This window comes from Balaenoptera borealis (genome assembly GCF_965194805.1).
Source record: "Balaenoptera borealis genome assembly, chromosome: 17".
NCBI lineage: Eukaryota > Metazoa > Chordata > Mammalia > Artiodactyla > Balaenopteridae > Balaenoptera > Balaenoptera borealis.
In genome coordinates this window covers 27,800,312-27,823,897 of record NC_138876.1, presented here as the reverse complement: position 1 = coordinate 27,823,897, position 23,586 = coordinate 27,800,312, and the positions used below count along the sequence as shown (strand labels likewise).

Genomic DNA, 23,586 nt, shown 5'->3' with positions numbered 1-23,586 from the left:
AATGATTTTCAACACTTGATTTGGATATTTTGAGTATGTCGGCTGTTTCCTGCATGCTATAATGTTGATCTCAATTAATGTCTCAATTTGATCGCTATCAACTTCAACTGGTCTCCCCGACCGTGGAGCATTGTCCAGCAAGAAATCTCCAACACGAAACTTCGCAAACCACTTTTGACATGTTTGATCAGTCACAGCACCTTCTCCATACACTGCACAAATCTTTTTTTTGCGTTTCAGTTGGCATTTTTACCTTTCTTGAAATAATAAAGCATAATATGCCAAAAATGTTGCTTTTTTTTCTTCCATCTTCAATATTAAAATGGCTACACAAAAATTCACCAATTTTGATAAGTCTTTTTTTAAATGCACGCTGATATGACAGCTGTCACATACAGTCTAACAAAATTGTTTCAAATGCAGTTAAAGACAACTAAGTGCTACTAGAGCCATCTTACAGAAAAAAACGAACGAACCTTTTGGCCAACCCAATATTTTATTTACTGAAGAGGCAAGGTATAGATCACACTTAGAACACTTCCATATGAAAGGTGAAAATACCAGTGAAGATTAAAAACTTAAGACCTGAAAACATTTTTTAATCTTGTATCTTAAAACTATTCCTAACATGAAAGATCTCATTAATATCTATGGTCTTTAAAATGACAACTTACATTTCAGTGACACTTACTATGGTCAATTATGTGGTTATTTTTACTGTTACTACTTGAATTAAAAGCAAACTACTACGTGGTGACTCTGCATTTGTAACAAGTTATGTTGATTAATAACTATTCACTTATTATTTAGGTATGTAGGTCTGTGTTTGGATGCCCTGTGAAAAATTCCATGTGTGTGATGCCCTCAATGCTTTTTGTCAAAAGAAGGAAGGAAAGGAACAGAAGGATTGAAATACTTTATTCTATGTACATTTATTCAAGGAATTAACATCAACACTCATCTATAAGTCTTTAATTCCTTGTTTCTGTATTTACTATCTTACACCTATTTATATATCATAATTTGTTTATCAAGTCATATATATTGAAAATATTTGAATTAAGAAAAATAGCCCATTCATCAGAAGGGTTGCAAATATCAGGAAAGTACCAAAAGTTTTAAAAAGTAAACCTCATCCCTAAATATGCTCTAACCCATCACCCACTGCTCAGGCGTTCATTCATTCTTCAGACATTCTAGATCTTCTCTCTTTTCCATTAGCCTGAATTATTAGTAACTTACAACTTTCATCTGTAGAATGGACAGATATGCTGGAAAATAATGAACATTGAGATAAATATCTTATAATCAAGATACCACAGACTGCAATGAAATTGTAGCCAAACTGTATATGACATGACATGTACTGTTGGTATTTGTATTAGTTTTAAAATACTGGATATTATTTTGTTTATGTAAGTAAATGGGTATATCTTTAAATGCATGTGCAAGTATTGGAATTTAGGTATATATTTGTATTTATATGGTTTGCTTTTTTTTTTAAGGTCCTCCAGGGACTGAAATTCAGATCAATGGGTCAAATTTTGGTATTGATATCTTGGAAATTTCAGTGATGATAAATAACATTCAGTGTAATGTGACCATGGTCAGTGATACTGTATTGCAATGCATTGCTGGAGATCATGCTGGTGGCACTTTTCCTGTTATGATGCATCATAAGACAAAAGGCTCTGCTGTGTCCACAGTCGTATTTGAGTACCCACTTACTATTCACAATATTCATCCAAGCCAAGGTAGGCATGAATGTACCAGAACCTAGAAATATTTTATATTGTTTCAGTAAACACTTATTTAGAAAGAAACATATTCTTCAAACCCTGCTAAAATGTGTAGTTCCTATAACACACTAAAATATTTTTGTTTATGCATCAAATAAGCATGCAAGGGTATCAATCATTTTAAAATATTTGTTTAATGTCTGTATTTCTCTTGAGCTATATAATTTATTTAAAATTTAATACTATTGAAAATGTCCAGGTTATATTTGGAAATTGTTTTTAAATCATGTTTAGATATCACTGGCCTGTAATTATGTCTATCTAAATAAGTATTTTTTTTCTGTTTGAAAATTATTTTAGTGGTTAAAAACCTTAAGCACAACCAATGTGCTTTTAACTAAAATGGTAACTTTACATTTGTGTTTTGACTACTCAAATTCTTTGTGGCATTTCTTTTAAATAAAATTTTAGTTCCTAGAAGTAGTTTAAATAAATGACCAAATGTGACATTTACTCAGTGAAGGTTTTAAAAAACTACAATCAAAAGAGATTCTGTTGCACTAATATAATATAATATAATATAATATAATATAATATAATATAAATAATTTCAGTTCTACGAATCTTTTCATTTAATGAAACTTGCTTCCATTTCAGGTGTTAAAATAAAGTTAAAGATATGTACAGAGGAGGTTTTCTTTTCATTAACTTTGTCTTTCCCTTTTATATGTCTTCACTAGGGAGCTTTGGTGGTGGTCAAACCATGACTCTGACAGGCACTGGGTTTAATCCACAGAATTCAGTTGTATTAGTGTGTGGCTCAAAATGTGCCGTTGACAGACGGAAATCTAATTGCACAACATTATTATGTGAAATTCCACCTAATAATGGTAAGTAGTCAGAAAAAAGAATGGAAGTCTTTGAGAACGTTTAATTTTATAGAGATCACTCTGAATTTCTTTTTTCAATTTTTTGTGTTCATTTGGGACAATTGAATCACCTTTATGAATTTCCTGATTTTAAGCAATTTCTTCAGAATTTTGTTTTCTAGGCTTACAATATTTTCCAAGATTCATGACATTTGGGTTAGACTGAATTGTTTTTAGTAAATTGCAGTTTTTCAGTTTATCACATAAAGAGCATGCCAAATGGAGAACATGTTTTTAGTTCCTATTGGAGTATTAACTTTTCCTTAAAGGGGGGATAGTATAATGGTTATGAGGGTGAACTCCGGTAATTCATTGCCAAGATTCAAACGCAAGCTGTGTCTTTGGGCAAGTTATTCAAGCTCTCTGTGTCTTAGTTTCCTCTTCTGTAAAATGAAAATGATCACATTAGCCTACTTATTGTGAGGCTTGATAAGTTAATGTATGTGAAGTGGATAGAATGGTATCTGAAACATGATATGTGATTTGCTATTATTATTACTCTTATTTATTTTTACTTAGTGGTTAAAAGCCTGGGCTCTAAGGAGCTCCTGAATTTGTTTTGCCACTAACTGTCACCTCAGCTAAGTAACTTAACTCCTCTCTGTTTCAGTTTGTTCATCTATTGAATGGAGACAATATTAACCCTAGTTCAGTGGGTTACTGTGAAGTTTAAGTATCTGGTATTTTAAGTACACAACAGATTTTAATTATCTAACAAAATTTAAGAAGAACTAAAGAGAATAAAATAGATGAATAAAGGATATGGTTTATGTACAAACATTTTTTAAAACATTAACAAAATTTGATGAAGCTTTTCTAAACATTTTTGCTTCTTCCGACTTCTTAAAGAATACTGAAGAAAATGTAACATTTTTGTGACTGGGCTTACTTATCATTTCAACATCAGAGTTTGTATTCTGATTTTTTTTTTTAATGCAGTAACGCTATAAAGATTTGTCAAGGTTTGTTTGCCTTAACAATAGCTCCGCTTCTTTTTTCAGCGTTTTTGTATTGAGTTTTTGTAGCTTTTCTGTCTGTTACCTCGCTTTCAGCTGTCAGAGTGCTTGCTTTTAGCCATTCTTCCTTCCTTCCTCTCTAATTTGCAGTGTTGAATCCTCTAGCACTGGAAAACCAAACAGGCAGGTTTGTAGAATTGTCTACAATAAGAGGCTCTGAGGGAGGATCTAAGGGTTTTTCCCCTGTTGATAATGTGCGTGAATTTTGTGATGTGTTTGACTATTGCTAGAGATCTTTATTACTTCACATAGAGCCTGTGAAAGTGACTTTGGGAAAAGGAAGATGTTATTTAAAATATTTGGGGGTTTTGGACATGAATAAGGGCCTGATGGCAGAATCGAACTCAGTTTGATTCCTCTTATCATAGGCAGGGGACCCAAGCAAGCCTGTGAAGTGAGTGTGGTCAATGGGAAGAATTCATCTCAGTCCACGACTCCTTTTATATACACCATGTCAATGACTCCACTCATCACTGAAATAGCTCCCAAGAGAGGCAGTACAGCAGGGGGCACCAGACTTACAGTCCTGGGATCAGGCTTCAGGTACTGTCTTCACATGCATGTACATCAGTGCATCTTTCCGGACTCCAGCCGTTATGCCTGCTTTCTCGTGCGCCAGGACAGTGTTTGAATATAGTCATGTAAAGTGTACCCACCTGCTCAAAAGCCACACTACATTTACTGACTACATACTCTGTGTCAGGAACCTTTCTACCCCATAGAAACTTCCTGCCTTACCTTCTTAGATATTGTTTAATACCATTTTATGGCTACCAGACTAAAATTAGAGAGGCTAAATAACTTTCCTCAGATCTTAGTAAGTAACATCACAAGTATAAATCACCTTCCTGTTATGCTTTCCCCAGAATCTCAACTCCAACCATCATCTGCTTCATTGGCTCAATGAAACATCTCTTCATCCATTTCACTGTAACTGTTTAGGTTCCTTCTTCATAAACATATTCATTATTTTGGCTCAAATTTTATGTACTGCCATATCATCATCCTTCAAGTACATAAGTTTGACTTCAAAACCCCAGATCGTTTAAATCATAGCGGGCAATGTTAATTCCTCAAGTACCTATAACTACCTTGGACTTGTATTTTTACATGGAGATTAAGTTCCAAAGTCTGTGAATGTGACAAAAAATGTCACATAGGCAAGATGATCGCTGAAAGTGTCTTACATAGGTGCCTGCTTGGAGACCAATGTAGAATTTCTCAATAATTTGAACACAAGCAGTTTTTCTCCAACACTGCAATACTTGCTAGTTTGTACAATTTTATTTCCTGACCTCTTAATCTCTTTGTTTACTTTTTTCTCAACAAATATTTTGAGAATATTTTCTCAACAAAAATTTTGAAGTTTTACTACTGAAAAAAAGTGTCAGTCTGCACTTTGATAGCTCATAGGGTAAGATCATTATTTTTACAATAATGCGTATGAATAATAGGGTTTGACAGTGTGACCTAGAAATTTGAGAAAAACGTCAGTGTTTTGTTTTCTTTTTTTTACTTTACAGTGAAAATATACAGGATGTTCTTGTTACCATAGCTGAAGCCAAATGTGATATTGAGTATTCCAACAAGACATATATCATCTGCATGACAAATGCCCACACCCCTTCAGGGTGGGCTCCAGTGCATGTCAACATCAGAAGCATCGGCATGGCCAAACTGGTAACAGTGCTGTTGGGTGGAGTAGTCTCAGCAATAGCAAAAGTAGCCTTATGGGAGGTGAAGTAATTGGTAATGGAGTTGTTGGTTTTTTTTTTTTGGCTGTGTTGGGTCTTTGTTGCTGCTCATGGGCTTTCTCTAGTTGTGGCAAGCGGGGGCTACTCTTCGTTGTGGCACGCGGGCTTCTCATTGTGGTGGCTTCTCTTGTTGTGGAGCATGGGCTCTAGGTGCGCGGGCTTCAGTAGTTGTGGCATGTGGGCTCAGTAGTTGTGGCTGGCAGGCTCTAGAGCACAGGCTCGGTAGTTGTGGTACACGGGCTTAGTTGCTCCACGCCATGTGGGATCTTCCTGGTTCAGAGATTGAACCTGTGTCCCCTGCATTGGCAGGCGGATCCTTAACCACTGCGCCACCAGAGAAGTCCCATTAATGGACTTTTTACTTTGTTAATGTCTCCAAAAAATAACTAAGATGTGACTATAATAAATTTAAAGTAGTTTATTTTTTTTTTTGCTTGCTACTAAAATTTTATTAGTTCAGACTTCTAATTATTCTGGATTGCAGGGTAATTGGTAATAGCTTTTTTAGTTTTTTATTATTGTGAAATTAATCAACAGGCAGCTTTAACATATTTGAAGTAGGTTATACTTAATGAAAATGTTCATTGTTTTAGATTTCTTCATTTTGAGGAATTAAATGAAGAATTGTGATAAAACCTCTAAATTTAAAAGTCTCTCTTGTTCTATCACAGGATAGTGCTGAGTTCCTATATGTTGATGCTTGGTCCTCCAACCTCTCGTGGGGAGGAGCGTCACCCCCAGAGGAAGGCTCACTAGTTGTTATTACAAAAGGACAGACAATTCTGCTGGATCAAAATACCCCTATCCTGAAAATGTTGCTTATTCAGGGTAAACTTCTGAAAATCTGTTTATTAGACTCTGCCTGTGAAATGGTTCTGTGAAGTTAATTTAATCAAAATTCATGATTATGAACATCCATAGTTGTATCATGTTTTGAATACAGAGTGTAGTACTGAGTTCTTTAAATTGAGTATTATAATCAATTTGTGGTTATGAAATTTTTTATTGCGTTGCAACCAGAATCTTTTAATGAAATAGAATAGAAAATATCTGAGTGTACTGCATCTTTTATATGGGTAAGCGTCTTTTAAAGTCAAGTGTTTCATGAAACTTTTGTTTCAATAACTGTGTGTGTGTGTGTGTGTGTGTGTGTGTGTGTATATGTATACGCCAATGCACATGGAGTGGATTACAACAGTAAAAAGATATTTCCCATTTAGAAAAACACTAGTATAGTGGGTCCTAGGGGTTATAAAAATCATAGAGATTTGTTAAATTCTATACTTAATGACCCCCCTGACTCCTCTTGGATGCTAGGTTGTGATTTAACCTTTGCCTGTGAACCTGCTTTCAACTGTTACTGGAAGTTCTCTCTGCTTCTTAATATCCTATTTTTAATACAGCAAGCTAAATAACCAGAACTGTGACAATTGTGTGTAAAAGAAACAATAATTGGCGAGAGTAAAACACTTGAGGCTTTAGTATATAAACTTTGCCATAATGGTTTTAGCTGTTCATAGACCTTTGCATTTTGTTTTTGTTTTAACTTCTGGGACAATAGCAGTGTTTCAGTAATTTGAAGTTATTAACTATTGAACCTTTGGAGAGGTAAACTTTCACTGTCCACAAATTTACATCAGTCTCTTAAAAAATGTATCTCAGCACATTCTTTAATAATGCTAATCAGGCTATAGCTGTTGCTAGTGCAAATTAGTGGAAATTAGTTCAAATTAGTTCAGAGCTAATGTTGGCATTACAATAATTTATAAAAAGTGTTTTTCTTTTATTTTAATTTTTTGTTCTTAATTTATATTTTGAGGTCCTGTGTTTGTAGAACTAGAATTCATGTAGCTGCACTATTTAATAGCATTTAAAATAACAAATGATCAAGGGGGAATAATCTGCCCTGGGGTTTGATCTTCTAGCAGCTTCCTGGGTCTTGTCTGAAGTTTTTATACTTCATGTTGCCAAAGGGCTGAAGTAAAGTGACATGCATAGTGACAGTAGATAGGAATAAGAAATTAAATTTTAGTGTATAATTTAATAAATAGCTTTTAATAAGAATATTTCTTGTGATATATTTCAAAATTGTATGGTTTTTAGGTGGAACTCTAATATTTGATGAAGCTGACATTGAACTTCAGGCAGAAAATATTCTAATTACAGATGGAGGCGTTCTTCAGGTATACGAGAGAACTTGATCTGTATTCATTGCTAACCTCTCCATTTCTTTTTAAAATATTATGTGTAAAATGGACAGTTAATTATGCTAAACTCTCACTAGTTTATCTTTGTGTAGGTCTCTGTTCTTAGCATAAAATCTTTTTTTGGATTTTAAAAGTCCCTAGAATATTTTTGTGCTTTTAATAGGAAGATAAAGCATATTTTCATAGAGCAGAATTTTAAATAGAGCAGAAAAAAAATTAGCTCTGAGATGTAGCTAAAGTCAATCAGTATACTTTCCAAAGTTCTGGCATAGTATATTTGGCTGACTGGTAAATGTAAGGTTTATCTTTTGGAGGAAAGATACTGAGAATGGAACAATTGATTCTCAAAAGAGAGGGGAGAAAAGAAAAGAATTTGCTTTTGAATGATGAGAGTTGTGGATAATGAGTTTTACTTTCTGAATGATGCTTGTGAAACTCCTTGCAGATTGGGACGGAAGCCTCCCCATTTCAACACAAGGCGGTCATTACCTTGCATGGGCACCTGCGATCTCCTGAGCTCCCGGTATATGGCGCCAAAACACTGGCTGTGCGGGAGGGAATCCTGGATCTGCATGGTACGGGCCGAAAGGACTCAGGGAACTGGTCCAGGAGAGACTAGCCAGGAAGCCAGAGATAATCCTCCTGATAACTCTTTTTAAATGAAACCTTGCCAAACTTCTCCTGTCTTTACGTGTTCCCTCTTTACCCCTCTTTATCTCTTCCCTCCTTTATCCAGGTTAGGTCAACCCCTACAGACCACCAAGACTCACAACCAAGGTCACTCTTAGGAAGCCCTTCCATCACATCCTTTGCCTAATTTAGCACTTGAAACAGTTCATACTGATTGTTTTCTTTATTCATCTATCTAAACAAAAAGGCATTAAGTCTAGAAGCAGAAATTATAACTTCTTATATTTGTATTTTAAAATGGGCTCTTTCTAAAATATAACTATAAATTTATATTTGCACTGTTCTATATATATACTGTGGAAAATTATCAGCAAATAAAAATGATTATGATCATGTTTGAGCTATCAGTGTAGCATTATCTAAAGGAAGCATGGTGTGAATCCTTTTTATATGAAGTCTTCTTTATTGCAATAATCTACCTCTTTTATAAGTTTAGAATATATGAGCATGATACCCCATTATGATCATAAATGTCCTACATTATGCTAAATATATACACTAATAGAATTTTCAGAAATTTATACCTTTCATTTGTCTCCAGATTATCAATTTAAGCAATTCCTATCAACAATGACAAAGATAATAGGCCTCTGCCCATTTTATCAGTAGTATCACACCATTTATATTGAGTTCATATAAAGAAGATTATCATAAATGGGATATGTCATTGCAGAAGGATTTTTAAAAAACTTATAGACCTATACATGTTATTACAAACCTGATTATTACTTTTATAAAGCAAGCACTCTAAATGTTTCTTTTTTGAGAAAGGTATAAGATGCTAAGGTAAAATGAACTTTCTCAAAATTGATTCAATCCAGAAAAGATTAAAATGCATAAAACTCTTAATATCCAAGAAAACACATCTGAGGAAATTCTCGGTTTGTATGTTGACTCCAGGTCTGCCTGTTCCTGTGATTTGGACTCGTTTGGCTCATACTGCAAAGGCAGGGGAAAGGACTTTGATTTTACACGAAGCAGTAACATGGAAACCAGGAGATGAGATTGTAATTGCAAGCACAGGACACAGGTATGATGTCTTCTGGACCCGCTAATTTTGATTTAGAATAGAGATTTTCTTTTAAACTATGTAAACAAGGGATGATTCAGAAGGTCCACGACTACTTAATTTAAATTTGAAACCTAGAATAAAGAAGCATGAACAGCCAAATATGTATTTGATAAATATTAACATTGGGTTGACCCCAGTGTGTTGAGTTTTCGGTGACTGAATTTACCATGAGAAAAAGTATAAATATATACTAATAAAAGGTTTTAGTCATTTTCATGGTTAGGTTCCCATGTAAGATTTCGTTTGACAAAAGCATTCTGCTATTAAAAGTCAGTTGAAAACCTCTGAGTGAGAGCTTTAGCTAAGTACATCAATGCATGCAAAAATGTAAATGAGCTTCTTTGTTTGGGGCCACCAAATAACACATTTGAAAGAAGCTAGTGAACTCTTTCTTATCTTACAGTCTTGGCAGTGGCTCCCATGGAGCAAAATTGTTTGTAATGATTGAATACAAGGGAGGAAATTATAGTATGAATGATGATTAACGTAACCTTTTACATGTCTGACATTTTACAATCGAAGCTGCATATGACCCTTAATTTGTTTAATTATATATTTTAGCAAATAAGAAATAAAAAGAACAAAACTAATACAGCTACACCAAGAATACTGGTGGGGAGAGGAAGCAAGAGGAGCCTTATTTTTGCTTTATTGTTCAAATTATAAGTAATAGCAAAATTGGATATAGTTGATGCTGATCAGGGAACAAATAGTAATTTATGACAAGAAACAGCTAAATTATGTTAAGGTCGTGACTCAACATAGAATTAGAATTCAAGGTGGCATTTTGAGTTTGTCATTTTCGAAGTTAAAAATAGACTTGCAAACGTTAAGAAGAGTTAAATATATACTTAGCTTTATATTTTTTTCTCTGCCCTTGGAATTGCATAATGGCAAAAGTAAAAAGCAGCAAAATGACAGGGCTTACAAATAGAATAGAAAGTCCTCATTTATAGCTTTTCTGGATGAAATAAAAGAGTAAGTTTAGAATTTAGTTTAGCGATATTTCGTTTTAAGAAACAAGAATTAAGGAGTTTCCCACCAAATCTAACTCATTGTTCACTATTTAATTCATAAATCCTATTTCAGAGTTTGTAACGCAGGTGGTTAAGAATACTACTTCTAAAGTCAGTCTGCCTGGGTCCAACCCCCGGCAATACCACTTACTAGGCCTGAGGTCATGTTATTTCACCTCTCTGTGCTTCTCTAAAATTGGAATGCTGTTAGTATGTATCTCAGAATTACTGTAAGGACTAAGTGAGTTAATATGCATAAAACAGAGCAGAACTTGGCTCAAAGTTAGTGCTAGATAAGTGTTAGGTATTATTACAAAGGAAGAAAAGGTACATTTAGGTGCATATAACATATAAAAATGCTTTTTAGTACCTTCTTTTCTTTTGCTTTTTGTTTTGTTTTTGTTTTTTTGGCTGCGTTGGGTCTTTGTTGCTGCATGCGGGCTTTCTCTAGTTGCAGCGAGGGGGGCTACTCTTCATTGCGGTGCACGGGCTTCTCATTATGGTGGCTTCTCTTGTTGTGGAGCACGGGCTCTAGGCACGCGGGCTTCAGTAGTTGTGGCACGTGGGCTCAGTAGTTGTAGCTCACGGGCTCTAGAGCGCAGGCTCAGTAGTTGTGGCTCACGGGCTTAGTTGCGCCACACCATGTGGGATCTTCCCGGACCGGGGATCGAACCCATGTCCCCTGCATTGGCAGGCAGATTCTTAACCACTGCACCACGAGGGAAGTCCCTGGAACCTTCTTTTCTAAAGAAATCTCTGTTCATCTGAATTCAAGAGAATTCAGGAGAGGCCAGTCCAAATCACCTGAGGGATCTTGTACTATTGATACACCCTATCTCAAGCATCCTTAATCTTCACATCCCCCTGCCCTCTCCCCCTATAATTCCTTCCCTGAGTCTTTTGGAATTATGGGTTTCCCCATCCACCCACCATCTTGAAAAAATAAATAAATAACTTTGGTCTCCTGTCTCTTCTAGCTTATCTCTCTCTCTCTTTCTCTCTGTAAATTATTGAACTGCTTAAATATTATGCCCATTTCTTCAATTTCATTCTCACTATCCATTTTTTCCCTTTAAATCCTACAGTCTAATTTTGATCCTCATAAAAACTTTCCTAGTGACCTTCTGACTATCATCATTCTTCGCTTCCTGCACATCACCAGGTTCTTTTGGTCCTGCCCTTGAAATGCCTCTTCCACCAGCTTTCCATGCACTCAGTTTAATTTAGACTCTCAGCCCCTCACCCTGGAATATTCCATCATCTTCCTATTTGGGCTCCATTCCTCTACCTTCTTACTTGAGGAATTCATTCTGCATTGATTTATTCAGTCAGTGAAAAACTGTGATTGAATTGTGACACGTACTGGACCAAATGCTCAGCATACAGAATGATTTAACGGGTGTCTTACCTAGAGGAGGAGACAGGTATGGGAAGGACAGAGAAGTAAATGGGTGGTAGGACTGCAGTGTGGTGACTGTGAGTGCTGATGGGGCATCACGCAGAGCTTACTGGGAATCCAGAAGAAGAGTTGGGAAAGGTGAGAGAGGTGCCTTTCAACGTGTTTCACATGCGACATTGTTATTTAAACTGGTAGTTAAAGGAGGAAAAAGATTTGCCAAGGGAGAGAGGAATCAAAAAGGAATGTCAAAAAGATACAGAGGTAACTCCTCTAAGGGCACCTCTGTCAACAGCACCAATCACGCTTTAGTAGATAATACACAGTCAGCCATAGAAACACATGTATCTCTGAAGTCAGGGGCACTTTCTGCTTGGTATCCCCAGTACTTAGCTCTGTGCCTAGAAAACAGGATGGACACTCAATAAGTCTTTGTTGGAAGGACTCAGTACATGAATGTGTATATTATAGATCTGGCCAGTCCTTTTGCTGGAACTTGGTATGTGTTGAAGGAGTGGGTAGAAATGAGAACTCCTGAGCTCACCTCAGTCGTTTCTTTTCCCTGCTCAGGAACCTCCAATGGATTCCCTCTGTAAGGGTTTCTCAGTCTCAGCACTATTGACATTTTGGACCAGATAATTCTTTGTTGTGTATCATAGGATGTTTGGGTACATCCTCGGCCACTACCTTCTAGTAACAACATAGCACCCCCAACAAGTTGCGACAACCGAAAATGTGTCCAGGCATTACCAAATGTCCCCTGGAGGGATGAAAGCATCCCTGGTTGAGAACCACTGAGTGTGATCCTCAAAGTTATAAATGAATAGTTCTTTTGAATACTTTATAGAATTAGTCCAGTTCTGTGAACAAGTATAGCACTTGGAAAATATTTATTTAATTGAAATGCATCTGTAAAATGTATTCAGTTACTCTAAGAGTAAAATACCGTCTTCGAATTCCTCTTCAGAATATTGTATGACATAAAAAGTTTTCCTGTTTTACAGATGAGTGTTCAGAATAGCATAAAACAAATCTAGCAAAACACTGTTATGTTAATTTATATTAATTTTGAGAGTTTTTGGTTCAAATTTTTACAGACACAGCCACCAAGAGAATGAAAAAAGGACCATTGCATCTGTATCTGCTGGTGGCAGGAATATAACGCTAACTAATCCGCTGAATTACACACACTTAGGAATCACTGTCACCCTCCCTGATGGAACTCTGTTTGAAGCAAGGGCAGAAATTGGAATTCTTACAAGAAATATTTTAATAAGAGGATCTGACAATGTGGAGTGGAATAACAAAATTCCAGCATGCCCTGATGGATTTGACACAGGTAGTTTTAGCAGCCTTAGTGTGTCGCCTAAAATGTTTATAGACACTGCAAAAATATTCCCTGTGTGCAAAATCAGCCCCTGTTGAGAACTAATGCACTTGGTTATGCTCTAGCAATAAATAAGCCCCAAATTTTAGTGATTAAAAATGATAAAGGTTTATTTCTCATTGATGCTACACGTGTCCAATATGGGTCAACGGGGGGGGCTCTGTTCATTGTTATTTTCCAGGGTCTAGGCTGATGGAGACTTAATCTCAACATGGGTTTCCATGATCTCTGAGACAGGAGATGAGAAGGCTGGAGAGTTAAGCACCAGCAGTTTGTTACTTTGGTCCTGAAGTGACATATGTCTCTTCTTCTCAGGTGTCAATAGTTGGAACTGGTTCCATGGCTATAATTAACTTACCACAGTTCTCATATATATTATATATATATGTATTTATAAAACTGTGTGTAACCATATAAATGTATGTGTGTAGTTAAGAAGCACAGTGCATTTCACAAGTCTCTTTTAGATATTTTATGTAATCACTGCTACCATTACAATCCCATAAGTACTTGAATAATAGCTGATACAGCTTAGATACAGCCTTTTCTTCAATGGGAAGCATAAGACAAAGCTTACTGATCAATGTCAAAAGACCTGCATTCTGATTCCATTTCATCTGCGTGGTCTCACAATGTCCATTGTGAAACCTGGTTTCATCCTGTTTAAAATAAAAATACTTCCTGTTCTGCCAGCCTACTGTAGTTGTAAGAATTAAGTGAGATAATGCATGTTCTAATCTTGTACCAGTGTAAGATCGTTTTACCTATGTTAATCCCAAATCTGGGGGAAAATAAATCAGTGATAATAAAAATACCTGAGTACTTTAGGGGTTGCAAAAGTGAACAAGACAAGGCACTTACCTTCCTTACTATGCAGAGGAGGAGATAATGTGAACGCAAATAATTATGTTCCAGGGTGAAATTAAAATTATATGTGAATAAAAAGATATAATTAGGTATGAGAAACAGTCTTTATATAATTAGAGGATTTTGACACGGTTTTTCTTTATGATATCTTAAAATATATTTTTAAAGGTGAATTTGCTACACAGACATGTCTCCAAGGAAGGTTTGGAGAAGAAATAGGAAGTGACCAGTTTGGTGGATGCATTATGTTTCATGCTCCGATACCTGGTGCTAACATGGTAACCGGAAGAATAGAATACGTAGAGGTAAGAGGCATTATTGTTAGCGCTTTGTCCAAAGTTTTCCATACAATGAATGTGAATTGAGCACCTGCTTTTTGCCAGATGCTACTTATAATCAGGTAGAGGAGACATAAACAGATGATTTTAATACATCCAATTATTCACTTACATAATCATGCCAAATTTTTGTTTCTCTGTTTTTATCACACCCCACATCAAATTCATTAACAAGGTCTATCCACTCTGCCCACAAAATTCTGTATCCTGAATGTACTGTTTTTCTACCTTTTCCACCTGGTCCCTAACCCAAGCCACCATCACCTCTCACCTGGTCTACTGTGCTTTTCTCCTAACTGGTCTTCCTGCTTTCACCCTTTCTGCAATGAAGTCTCCACACCACAGCCAAAGTACAATTTTTAAAATGTGAATCAGGTCTTGCTACACACTGTTCAGAGCTCTTCAGTGGCTTCCTATTACACCTAAAACAAAAAGTCCAAGCCTTTGCCAAAGGATCCACGTGATCTGACCCCCTGCTGGCCTCTCTCGTGTGATCTACCCTTGGCGCCTGCCATGCCAGCCGCATAGACCTCCCTGTGCCCCTTGCCCACGTCAGGCACATTCCTGTCTCAGGTTCTTTGCAATTGCTCTTCATTCTGCTTGGGATGCTCCTCCATCAGGTACTTAAATGGTTCACATTCATTTCAGTCAGGTCTCTTCTCAAATGTTATCTCTTCAGAGAGGCTGTTCCTCACCACTCTTATTTGAAATAGCTGCCCAAATACCTTTTTTTCTTTATTAACTCATAGCTCCTGTTATATTTTTAATTTGTTTTTTATCTCTTCCTCTAGAACATAAACTCAGTTAGTTCAGATAGTTTTGTCCTTCTGGTTTTCTGCTGATTCCTCTGTAGCTGGAACAGTACTTAGCCTATAGCAGATTCTCAACTGACTATTAATTGAACAAATATATAAATAAAAGAATAAATATGCAAGTTATGCCCAAGAGATCAGGAGCTCCTCTGTATCTTATTCATATTCAGCCTATATAATCTGGGTTTAACACAGTTTCTATCAAGTATTCAGTAAAAGGAAGGAACGGAGGAAGGGTGGGAAGGAAGGATAGTAAAATCCATAAATCCATTAAATTTGGAACACCTCACTCAACTGCAGTGAGGGTGGCAGAGTCAATGACTACATATTGTAAAAAATAAACCTTCTCCTAGGTTATGTTACACACATGTAACATCTGGATATGGAGTGAGTGAGGTTGCCAGTGTCGATCTGTATCATAAATATTATTAATAGTTAATTTTTATTTTTAGATGAAGAATGAAAATAAATAGATGCCCTACCATTTATTTCCAAACCTTGTGAGATCATATTCCACACACACACAGAGGCATCTTCTGTATTGGCTTATTAGATCGTAGACTTATTGAAAATATAGCAGAGTGGTTAATAAGAGCACCAACTCTATAATTAGACCAGTGAGTTTAAATGAAACTTTGCAACCATGAACAAGATACTCTAAATTTCACTTTCTTCATCTGTAAAATGAAGCTTATGATAAGTGGCTACTTCATAAGATTGTGGTAAAGACTGCGACCATGCATATAAGACATTTAGCAGAATATCTGGCACATGTTAAACATTCAAGAAATGTTTCTTATTATTAAAAAAGAATCAAAGTGAAGGAGAAAAAGAAGTCTTTTACAAGGTATTTTGCTGAACACGAAAGTTTCATAACAGCACGGTGAAAAGCAGAAGAGTCGAAGATGATTTTTGTTCATTCATTCATTTGATAACAAGTATGGGCTGTTATATGTTGAATAAAACAAGGTGGGTTGGGGGTCAGATAACATTTTTAAATGATAAACAGGAATAATATGGGAGATATAAATGCATTAATAATAATTAATGTAAAAGTGGATATTATTTTGAAACAAGAAAGTGTGAGCCAGGCAAACTCTGAGTCTGTGTGTATCACTAAATAGCTGTGATTTCTGGGCTTGACAGATATTCCATGCTGGCCAGGCATTCCGGTTGGGGCGATATCCAATACATTGGCACCTGCTTGGAGATTTACAGTTCAAATCTTATGTAAGAGGCTGTGCAATTCACCAGACCTACAACAGAGCTGTTACTATCCATAACACACATCACCTTCTGGTTGAGAGGAATATTATATATGATATCAGGGGGGGAGCATTTTTTATAGAAGATGGTATTGAACATGGCAATATCCTGCAATATAACTTGGCAGTATTTGTACAGCAAAGTACTAGTCTTCTGAATGACGACGTGACTCCAGCTGCATTTTGGGTAACCAATCCAAACAACACCATACGACACAATGCAGCTGCTGGTGGCACTCACTTTGGCTTTTGGTACCGAATGAACAACCACCCTGATGGGCCATCCTATGACCGAAACATTTGCCAAAAAAGAGTTCCTCTTGGAGAATTCTTTAATAACACTGTTCATTCTCAAGGTTGGTTTGGATTGTGGATATTTGAAGAATATTTCCCCATGCAGACAGGATCTTGTACTTCTACAGTGCCAGAGCCTGCAATATTTAATTCACTCACTACTTGGAATTGTCAAAAAGGAGCTGAATGGGTCAATGGAGGTGCACTTCAGTTTCATAACTTCGTGATGGTCAATAATTATGAGGCTGGAATTGAAACGAAGAGGATCCTGGCTCCTTACGTTGGAGGATGGGGTGAAACCATTGGAGCAGTGATTAAAAATGCCAAAATAGTTGGTCATGTTGATGAACTGGGAATGGGGTCTGTATTTTGCACAATGAAAGGCCTGGTTCTCCCATTTAATGAAGGGTTGACTGTATCTTCCGTACACTTCATGAACTTTGACCGTCCCAGCTGTGCAGCTTTGGGAGTGACGTCCATCACTGGCATTTGTAATGACAGATGTGGAGGCTGGAGTGCAAAATTCATTGACATCCAATATTCTCACACAACAAACAAGGCTGGCTTTCGATGGGAACATGAAGTGGTACTGATTGATGTTGATGGTTCACTTACAGGTAATGTGATGTTTTAATTTCTGATAAAATACTTTGGAAATATATTTTTTGTTTGTGTTAACACAGAGAGTTGAATTGTCAAAGCAGACTCAGATGAATCACAGATCTTAACTGGTGCCAAACTTTCCTAATGACTTAAGGATATAGGTCAACACTAGGCATAGATGAGATTTCCTTTTCTAGCAAAGTCTCAAACTATCAGATGCAGCCTCCAAATATGTCCCTTTCCTCCTGCATTTGCACTTTGGTTTTGAATTAACAGCAAATTTTGAACAATATTTATGGAATATTGATCACAAAAGGAAGCCATTTCATTTGAGAATGCTTGCATTTTGTACTCAGTTAATTACACAGAGGAAACTGCTTACATGACTACCCAGATTCTCCAGCCAGTCATGCCCAATAAATGTATAAATTCCAGGTTTATTTACATAAGCAACAGACTGGATGTATCCTGCTCAAGTACCTTAGAGGGAAGTAATAAGTCACAGGCCTGCTGTTAGCCTTTTTCTTTCCAATCTAAATTCTGAATTTGGAATTGATTCAAAGAATATGTGAACTCTAGTACAAAATTCAACATTCTTTGTAGGTTAAATCTTTTCTACCATTTTAAGTTCAGAGTAAGTCAAATCCTTTTGTAAATAATCATGGTTTCTAGAATTTAGCATTTTTATAAAATTTTAATGATAATGACTTGGCAAAATAAGATAGGAAGGGTGTCTGTGTGTGTGTGTATGATTCTGCATAATACTTTATAAGAGAGAGACAATTGACCAGTAAAGCTACAGATATTAACAGATATTTATTTTTGAAAGCCTTTGAAAGATAGAAGGTTCATCTCAATATTCAAACAGACTGAATTCTCAACTATAGTTGTTGACTTGTCTCCTGTTCTAATTGTGGCTTTAAGAGGGAGAGCATTTAGACGGTTCTAATATTCAGAGCTTTGTGTGACCTTTATTCATTTACTTAATTCAGCTTAGATTCTTAAGTTCGTTGACAGTCCACTTGTGAGAGCACAAGCTCTGTGGTCAAACTGCCTGGATTTGCATCCTTCCCTGTGTCCTTGACCAAGTTACTTATCCCACATCCCATCCCCTACTTTGGCTCTCATGGGTGCTTCAGATCCCATGTTTCAGCTGCATCCATGATAAGCTCCCTGACAGAAGAGTTCACTGCAAAGCCTTTGTAGAGGTCCCCTTACCCCATGCCAAAAAAAAAAAACCCAGGAACTTAGACTTTTAGATTGTATTCGTGGCACTATGGGTTATAGTAAATGTATGTTTTGGACAGTTTGGCTTTTTAGCTTTCTAACATGAAATAAGAAGTCGGCTGTTTGTGTTCATTTCCTAGGTCACAAAGGACACACCGTCATTCCACACAGCTCATTGCTGGACCCTTCTCACTGCAGTCAAGAAGCCGAGTGGAGCATAGGATTCCCTGGGTCTGTCTGTGACGCCTCAGTCAGCTTCCACCGGCTGGCATTCAACAAGCCTTCTCCAGTGTCTCTGCTTGAAAAGGATGTGATTCTCTCAGACTCCTTCGGTAAGTAGCACACAATCATTTAAACCACTCATTTAAATATGTTTTCCTCAATTTTCATTATCATCTTCTTGAGAACACTGGGAAAAGCATAATATTTATATCAGTCAGAAGCCAGGCAGGAAACAAATATCACACCCCAAAATGGGCTGGTGAGGAGTATTGAATAAACGCATGGACCAGCATGACATTCTGCTGATTAAGGAACCTCCAGCCAATATTATGACAGACAGCAGGAAAGCTGACATAGCTTTAGGATCAAGACAGTAAAAATATACCATTTTTTCTGCCACTGAAAGCAAATTATTTTGATTATCTTTGCTGATTGAAATAGGATGGGGGGAGCATCTGCTAGGTCAATAGCTGCACAGAGACTGTTGATTTACTGATTTGTTTCAGTAAAGCTAATGTACCTGGAACACCAGATGCGCTTGATATCATTGCCTGACTAGATTGCATTAATTTACTGTCATTATTCATGATGCATCTGGCATATGCACCAGCCAGACAAGCAAGTTAAATGGGGATATGGTAATAACCCTGATTCTCACATGTCTCAGATTTTTCACTGTGGCGTTAATATGTGCATTTTCCCCCCTCAAGGATTTAGAATTGCTTTTCTTTTATCTTGGTAACAGGGTGGGGGGGCATGGTTCCTAGAGTGTTCACTCAGTCCTTCCTGCGTGATTTTCCCTCCCTCCATTAGGAATTCTTCCAGTTACTAAGTATATCTATTCTCATCACATCTGACCTGGCCTGCCCTGATTGGCTCAGATCTTTATATCATTCCATCCATCCATTCATCCACTCATCCATCATCTGTCTATGAATTATTAGTTAAAATATCTATCTACAATTAATCCACTCTCATATCACTGTTCTGATAGACTGCAGATTTTGGAAAATAGGAAAGGCATTGATGAATCAAACATTTGCTATCAGATGATTTTCAAATACAGTTTTCTACATTTTCTGCATAAATCTAAATGATGTAGCTTCTTGATGACAGCGTTTCCAAATTTCCACATTTAATCATATTTACAAGGTAGAAACTTGCAATTTGAAACTAAAATTATGTATCTCAATATAGGCCAAGTGAATTTTGAAAACGTGTAGCATAATTATACCAGCCATATTATAACTGCTAAAATTATAGCTGGGTCAAATCCATCAGGACATGCTGGGGTTTTGTTATTCCACTCCATGTTATCAGATCCTCTTGGAAGGATATTTCTTGTGAGAATTTCAACTTCTGCCCTTCTTCCAAACAAAGTTCTATGTCTATTCCCACTATACATTTTGGAACTGGAGGAATAACCATAAGATGAGCCAGTGGCCTCAGTGGACCAGGCATGAGACTGAGCAAAGACACATTCTAGGGCCTGGCCTTCATAAGCTGCCACTCCAGCTGGTAGACCATGGTGACATTAGGGTGTCTGAGGGTTAGTATCAGTTCAGAGCCAGAAGCTAACAGCTCTTGGAAGGTCTGGATAGTTTCCTCTCCTTAGTATGCAGTAGCCTGATAAATGGCCACAGATTTCTCCCACTCTGTGGAGCTGCTTCCAGTCTGTGAATTGGCTTGGATCTAGGGAATAGGTAAGAGGTAGCAAATTTCCACTTGGGTAACTTGAATTAGATTTCTGTCCCCCAAGATCTATATAATTTTTCTGTCTGCCTATGCCAAAGGTCACCTTAGTATGCTACCCACTATTCTCCTGGGGGAGCCTCTTTGCATTGCAGTGACAGAGGCTCAAGAGGGCATGTTTCACCCAGCAAGCACTTTTAAGTCTTTGCAGTGTCAGTTCTGCTAATAGCCGATGGACCAAAGAAGTCACCCAGTATCCACAGAGCAGGGAAGTCTATTCTGCCCTCAAGGAGGGGAGAGGAGTGGATATTTGCTGAATAATCCAAATTATCATGGTTCTTCTCATACTCTGCAGGTCTTCTTAAACTGTGAGTTTTTAGTGCCTCTGGTCATGGGCTTTTCAAAACTTAATGCTAATTCATAAGCCAAAGAATTTGTTCCTCCTTGATACTGAAATTTGTTTTGCCTTATCCCCAAAGGAAAAGAATGGCAGTTTATTTTGTAATCTTGCTCCTAGCTTCTTCCACCTAACTTTGTAAGGGAAGAGGTTGCAAATTTAACATAAAATTCAATCAGAGATGAAAAGAAGGAGAGAAGGGAAAGGAAAAAATAGAATTAATTCATTAATCACAGATGTTTTTCTTTATATTGTGAGAGATCTTTTCAGATCTTCAACTGAAGTTGTCAGGCATTCTCTCAAATTAAATTTTTTTCCCATAACAGGTAGTTCAGGTTCCAAGTTCATCATTCACAAAATTTAGGGTATCATGGCCAGTGTTAGAGGTAGGTCTACTTTAGTCTAGTTCCTTAAGGGCTCTGAATCAAAGTTTTCCATTCATACTTGCTAGGCTGATTTTGATTAACACAACCCATATAGGAGAATCTAATAAAGTTCTGGACTTAATATTTGCATACTTTGCAGATCAAGGATTCTGAAGAATTAAGTTCTTAAAGGATATAAATGGAATTATATTTTAGATCAATGTATTTTAAAAATTGTATTGATATATTTAAGCACTTTTGTCTTAGCGGTCATTATTGTCATCATAGTTCAATTTTATTTTTCCCTAAGGAATAAAGGCTCCATCTCAATTCAGAATTCCAAGTGAGAAAGCATTTTATGTTTCAGTTAAGTGTGATATTGAACAGTGGGGCCTTCAGGTAAACAAAGACATTTAGAACATAAGTAATGAAATACTATACTGACCTCTTTAGAGACTTCCGTAGACTAGAGTAATATTTACCTTTGCACTTGTTCATAAGAGAAGGAATTTTCTAGATGTAGAGATTACTGTGATTTGTTTTATGTTCTATAGGCACAAGCATTGTTCCCTTTCAGAAGAAACGACTGACTCATATGTCTGGATGGATGGCTCTGATTCCAAATGCAAAGCACATTAACTGGTATTTTAAAAGTGTAGATCACATAACCAACATTTCGTATACGTCAACATTCTATGGATTTAAGGTAAACAAAGAGTTGCATAATCCATCTTCTAATAATTTTGATTGCATATTACTCAAAAGCAGCCCACACACTCATCCTTACACCAATTGTGAGGCCCAGAATGCCCTTGCCTCACATATTGACCTGGTAAAGTCCTGCACACTTTTCATGACCCATCCTAAATCTCAGAAGCAAGCCAAAAAAAAACCCCTCCTTTAAGAATCAGAAGTAAGCCATCTTTCTGCCACATTCCTGTAGTACTAAGCTTGTGCCCTGTTATTATTACCATGATAATAACTAACATTTATTCAGTGCTTATGATGTTTTGGGTACCAGTTAAGGGCTTTATTATTTGTATTATGAAATATAGCAAATACAGAAAATAACAGGCTGAGTCCTATATTCCCACCACCTAGCTCTATCTGAATCTAACATGTGACTATGTACTTCAGATTTTTTTAAAGAAATAAACATTTTTAGGTGAAGTGGAAGTCCTCTGTATGGCTTACTCTGAAATCAATCCCCACTCTTCACTGCTAATGGTCACCAGTATCCTGAATTGGGTGTTTTCATCCCTGTTCACGTTCTTCTACTTGTACTACCTACGGGCAGCAAAAAAAACAATACCTAGCACTGTTTCAGATGTTTTGAAACATTATAGAAATTAAATATTCTCTGAATGTATACATATATACATATATGTGTATATATATATATATATATATTGAGAGAGAGAGAAAGAAAGACTTTCATTGCCTTAGTGATAGAGTTAGCGTTATTACCATAGACAGGTGAAACGTTAATAAACAAAATATAAATGCAAGATGAAAACCAAACTAAAACCAAAAGTTAAGTTTTAATATGGGGTTAATTAATTAATGTCATCAAAATTAGTGTATGTTATACAGGATATTAGCATATAAAACAAGTCACATTTTTTGCAAACTTTTATAGGAAGAAGACTATGTAATCATATCTCATAACTTCACTCAAAATCCTGATATGTTTAATATCATTGATATGAGGAATGGCTCTTCAAATCCATTGAATTGGAATACTAGCAAGAATGGAGACTGGCACCTTGAAGCAAACACGAGTACTCTATATTACCTGGGTATGTATTCAGTAGGCAAAAGTGATTGTTTTATCTATTGCTTCATCTAAAGGAGGAGAAAAATTGCTTACTGGGCAAATGTGTTATATAGTGCTTGTATATAGCAGGATTCAATAAATGTTTGTTGAATTAAAGAATGGAGACTAAATTTACCCTGGAAGAGGCTTGACTTGAATTTATAACTTACATTTTATGTTTGGAGGTAGCACCAACACTCATAATTGGCCCCAACATTTATTTCACAAAATTAGAGGAAATGAGTACAATGAACTGTCATATATTTTGTTTCCATTTTTATTATTTAATTATTTTTGGAAAATAAAAATATTTGAGTACAGTTTAATCGAGTTCTAAAATATTTGTTTTTGTCAAGGTATTTTGACTCTGCTTCTTAATCAGACATGTGCATTTTGTCAGAATTTTTTCATACCTATTCCATACATTTGAATTATACCAAGTTACTATTTAAAGAATATTTTCAAATTGCCGTATTTTGTTT

The 23,586-nt window shown here is 36.4% G+C and overlaps 1 protein-coding gene across 1 annotated transcript in view; it reads left to right on the top strand.

Annotated features, from left to right (window-relative positions):
- Positions 1–23,586, top strand: part of PKHD1L1 (PKHD1 like 1) — a 153,494-nt gene that overhangs the window by 76,679 nt on the left and 53,229 nt on the right. Inside the window, exons 39-52 of the mRNA XM_082364165.1 lie at positions 1,506–1,754; positions 2,480–2,629; positions 4,053–4,227; positions 5,208–5,364; positions 6,110–6,266; positions 7,542–7,621; positions 8,091–8,220; positions 9,236–9,365; positions 12,917–13,158; positions 14,242–14,378; positions 16,370–17,399; positions 18,753–18,944; positions 21,843–21,994; positions 22,928–23,087. Coding sequence (XP_082220291.1) covers positions 1,506–1,754; positions 2,480–2,629; positions 4,053–4,227; positions 5,208–5,364; positions 6,110–6,266; positions 7,542–7,621; positions 8,091–8,220; positions 9,236–9,365; positions 12,917–13,158; positions 14,242–14,378; positions 16,370–17,399; positions 18,753–18,944; positions 21,843–21,994; positions 22,928–23,087 — 3,141 coding nt within the window. The remainder of the gene's footprint in view (positions 1–1,505; positions 1,755–2,479; positions 2,630–4,052; positions 4,228–5,207; positions 5,365–6,109; positions 6,267–7,541; positions 7,622–8,090; positions 8,221–9,235; positions 9,366–12,916; positions 13,159–14,241; positions 14,379–16,369; positions 17,400–18,752; positions 18,945–21,842; positions 21,995–22,927; positions 23,088–23,586) is intronic.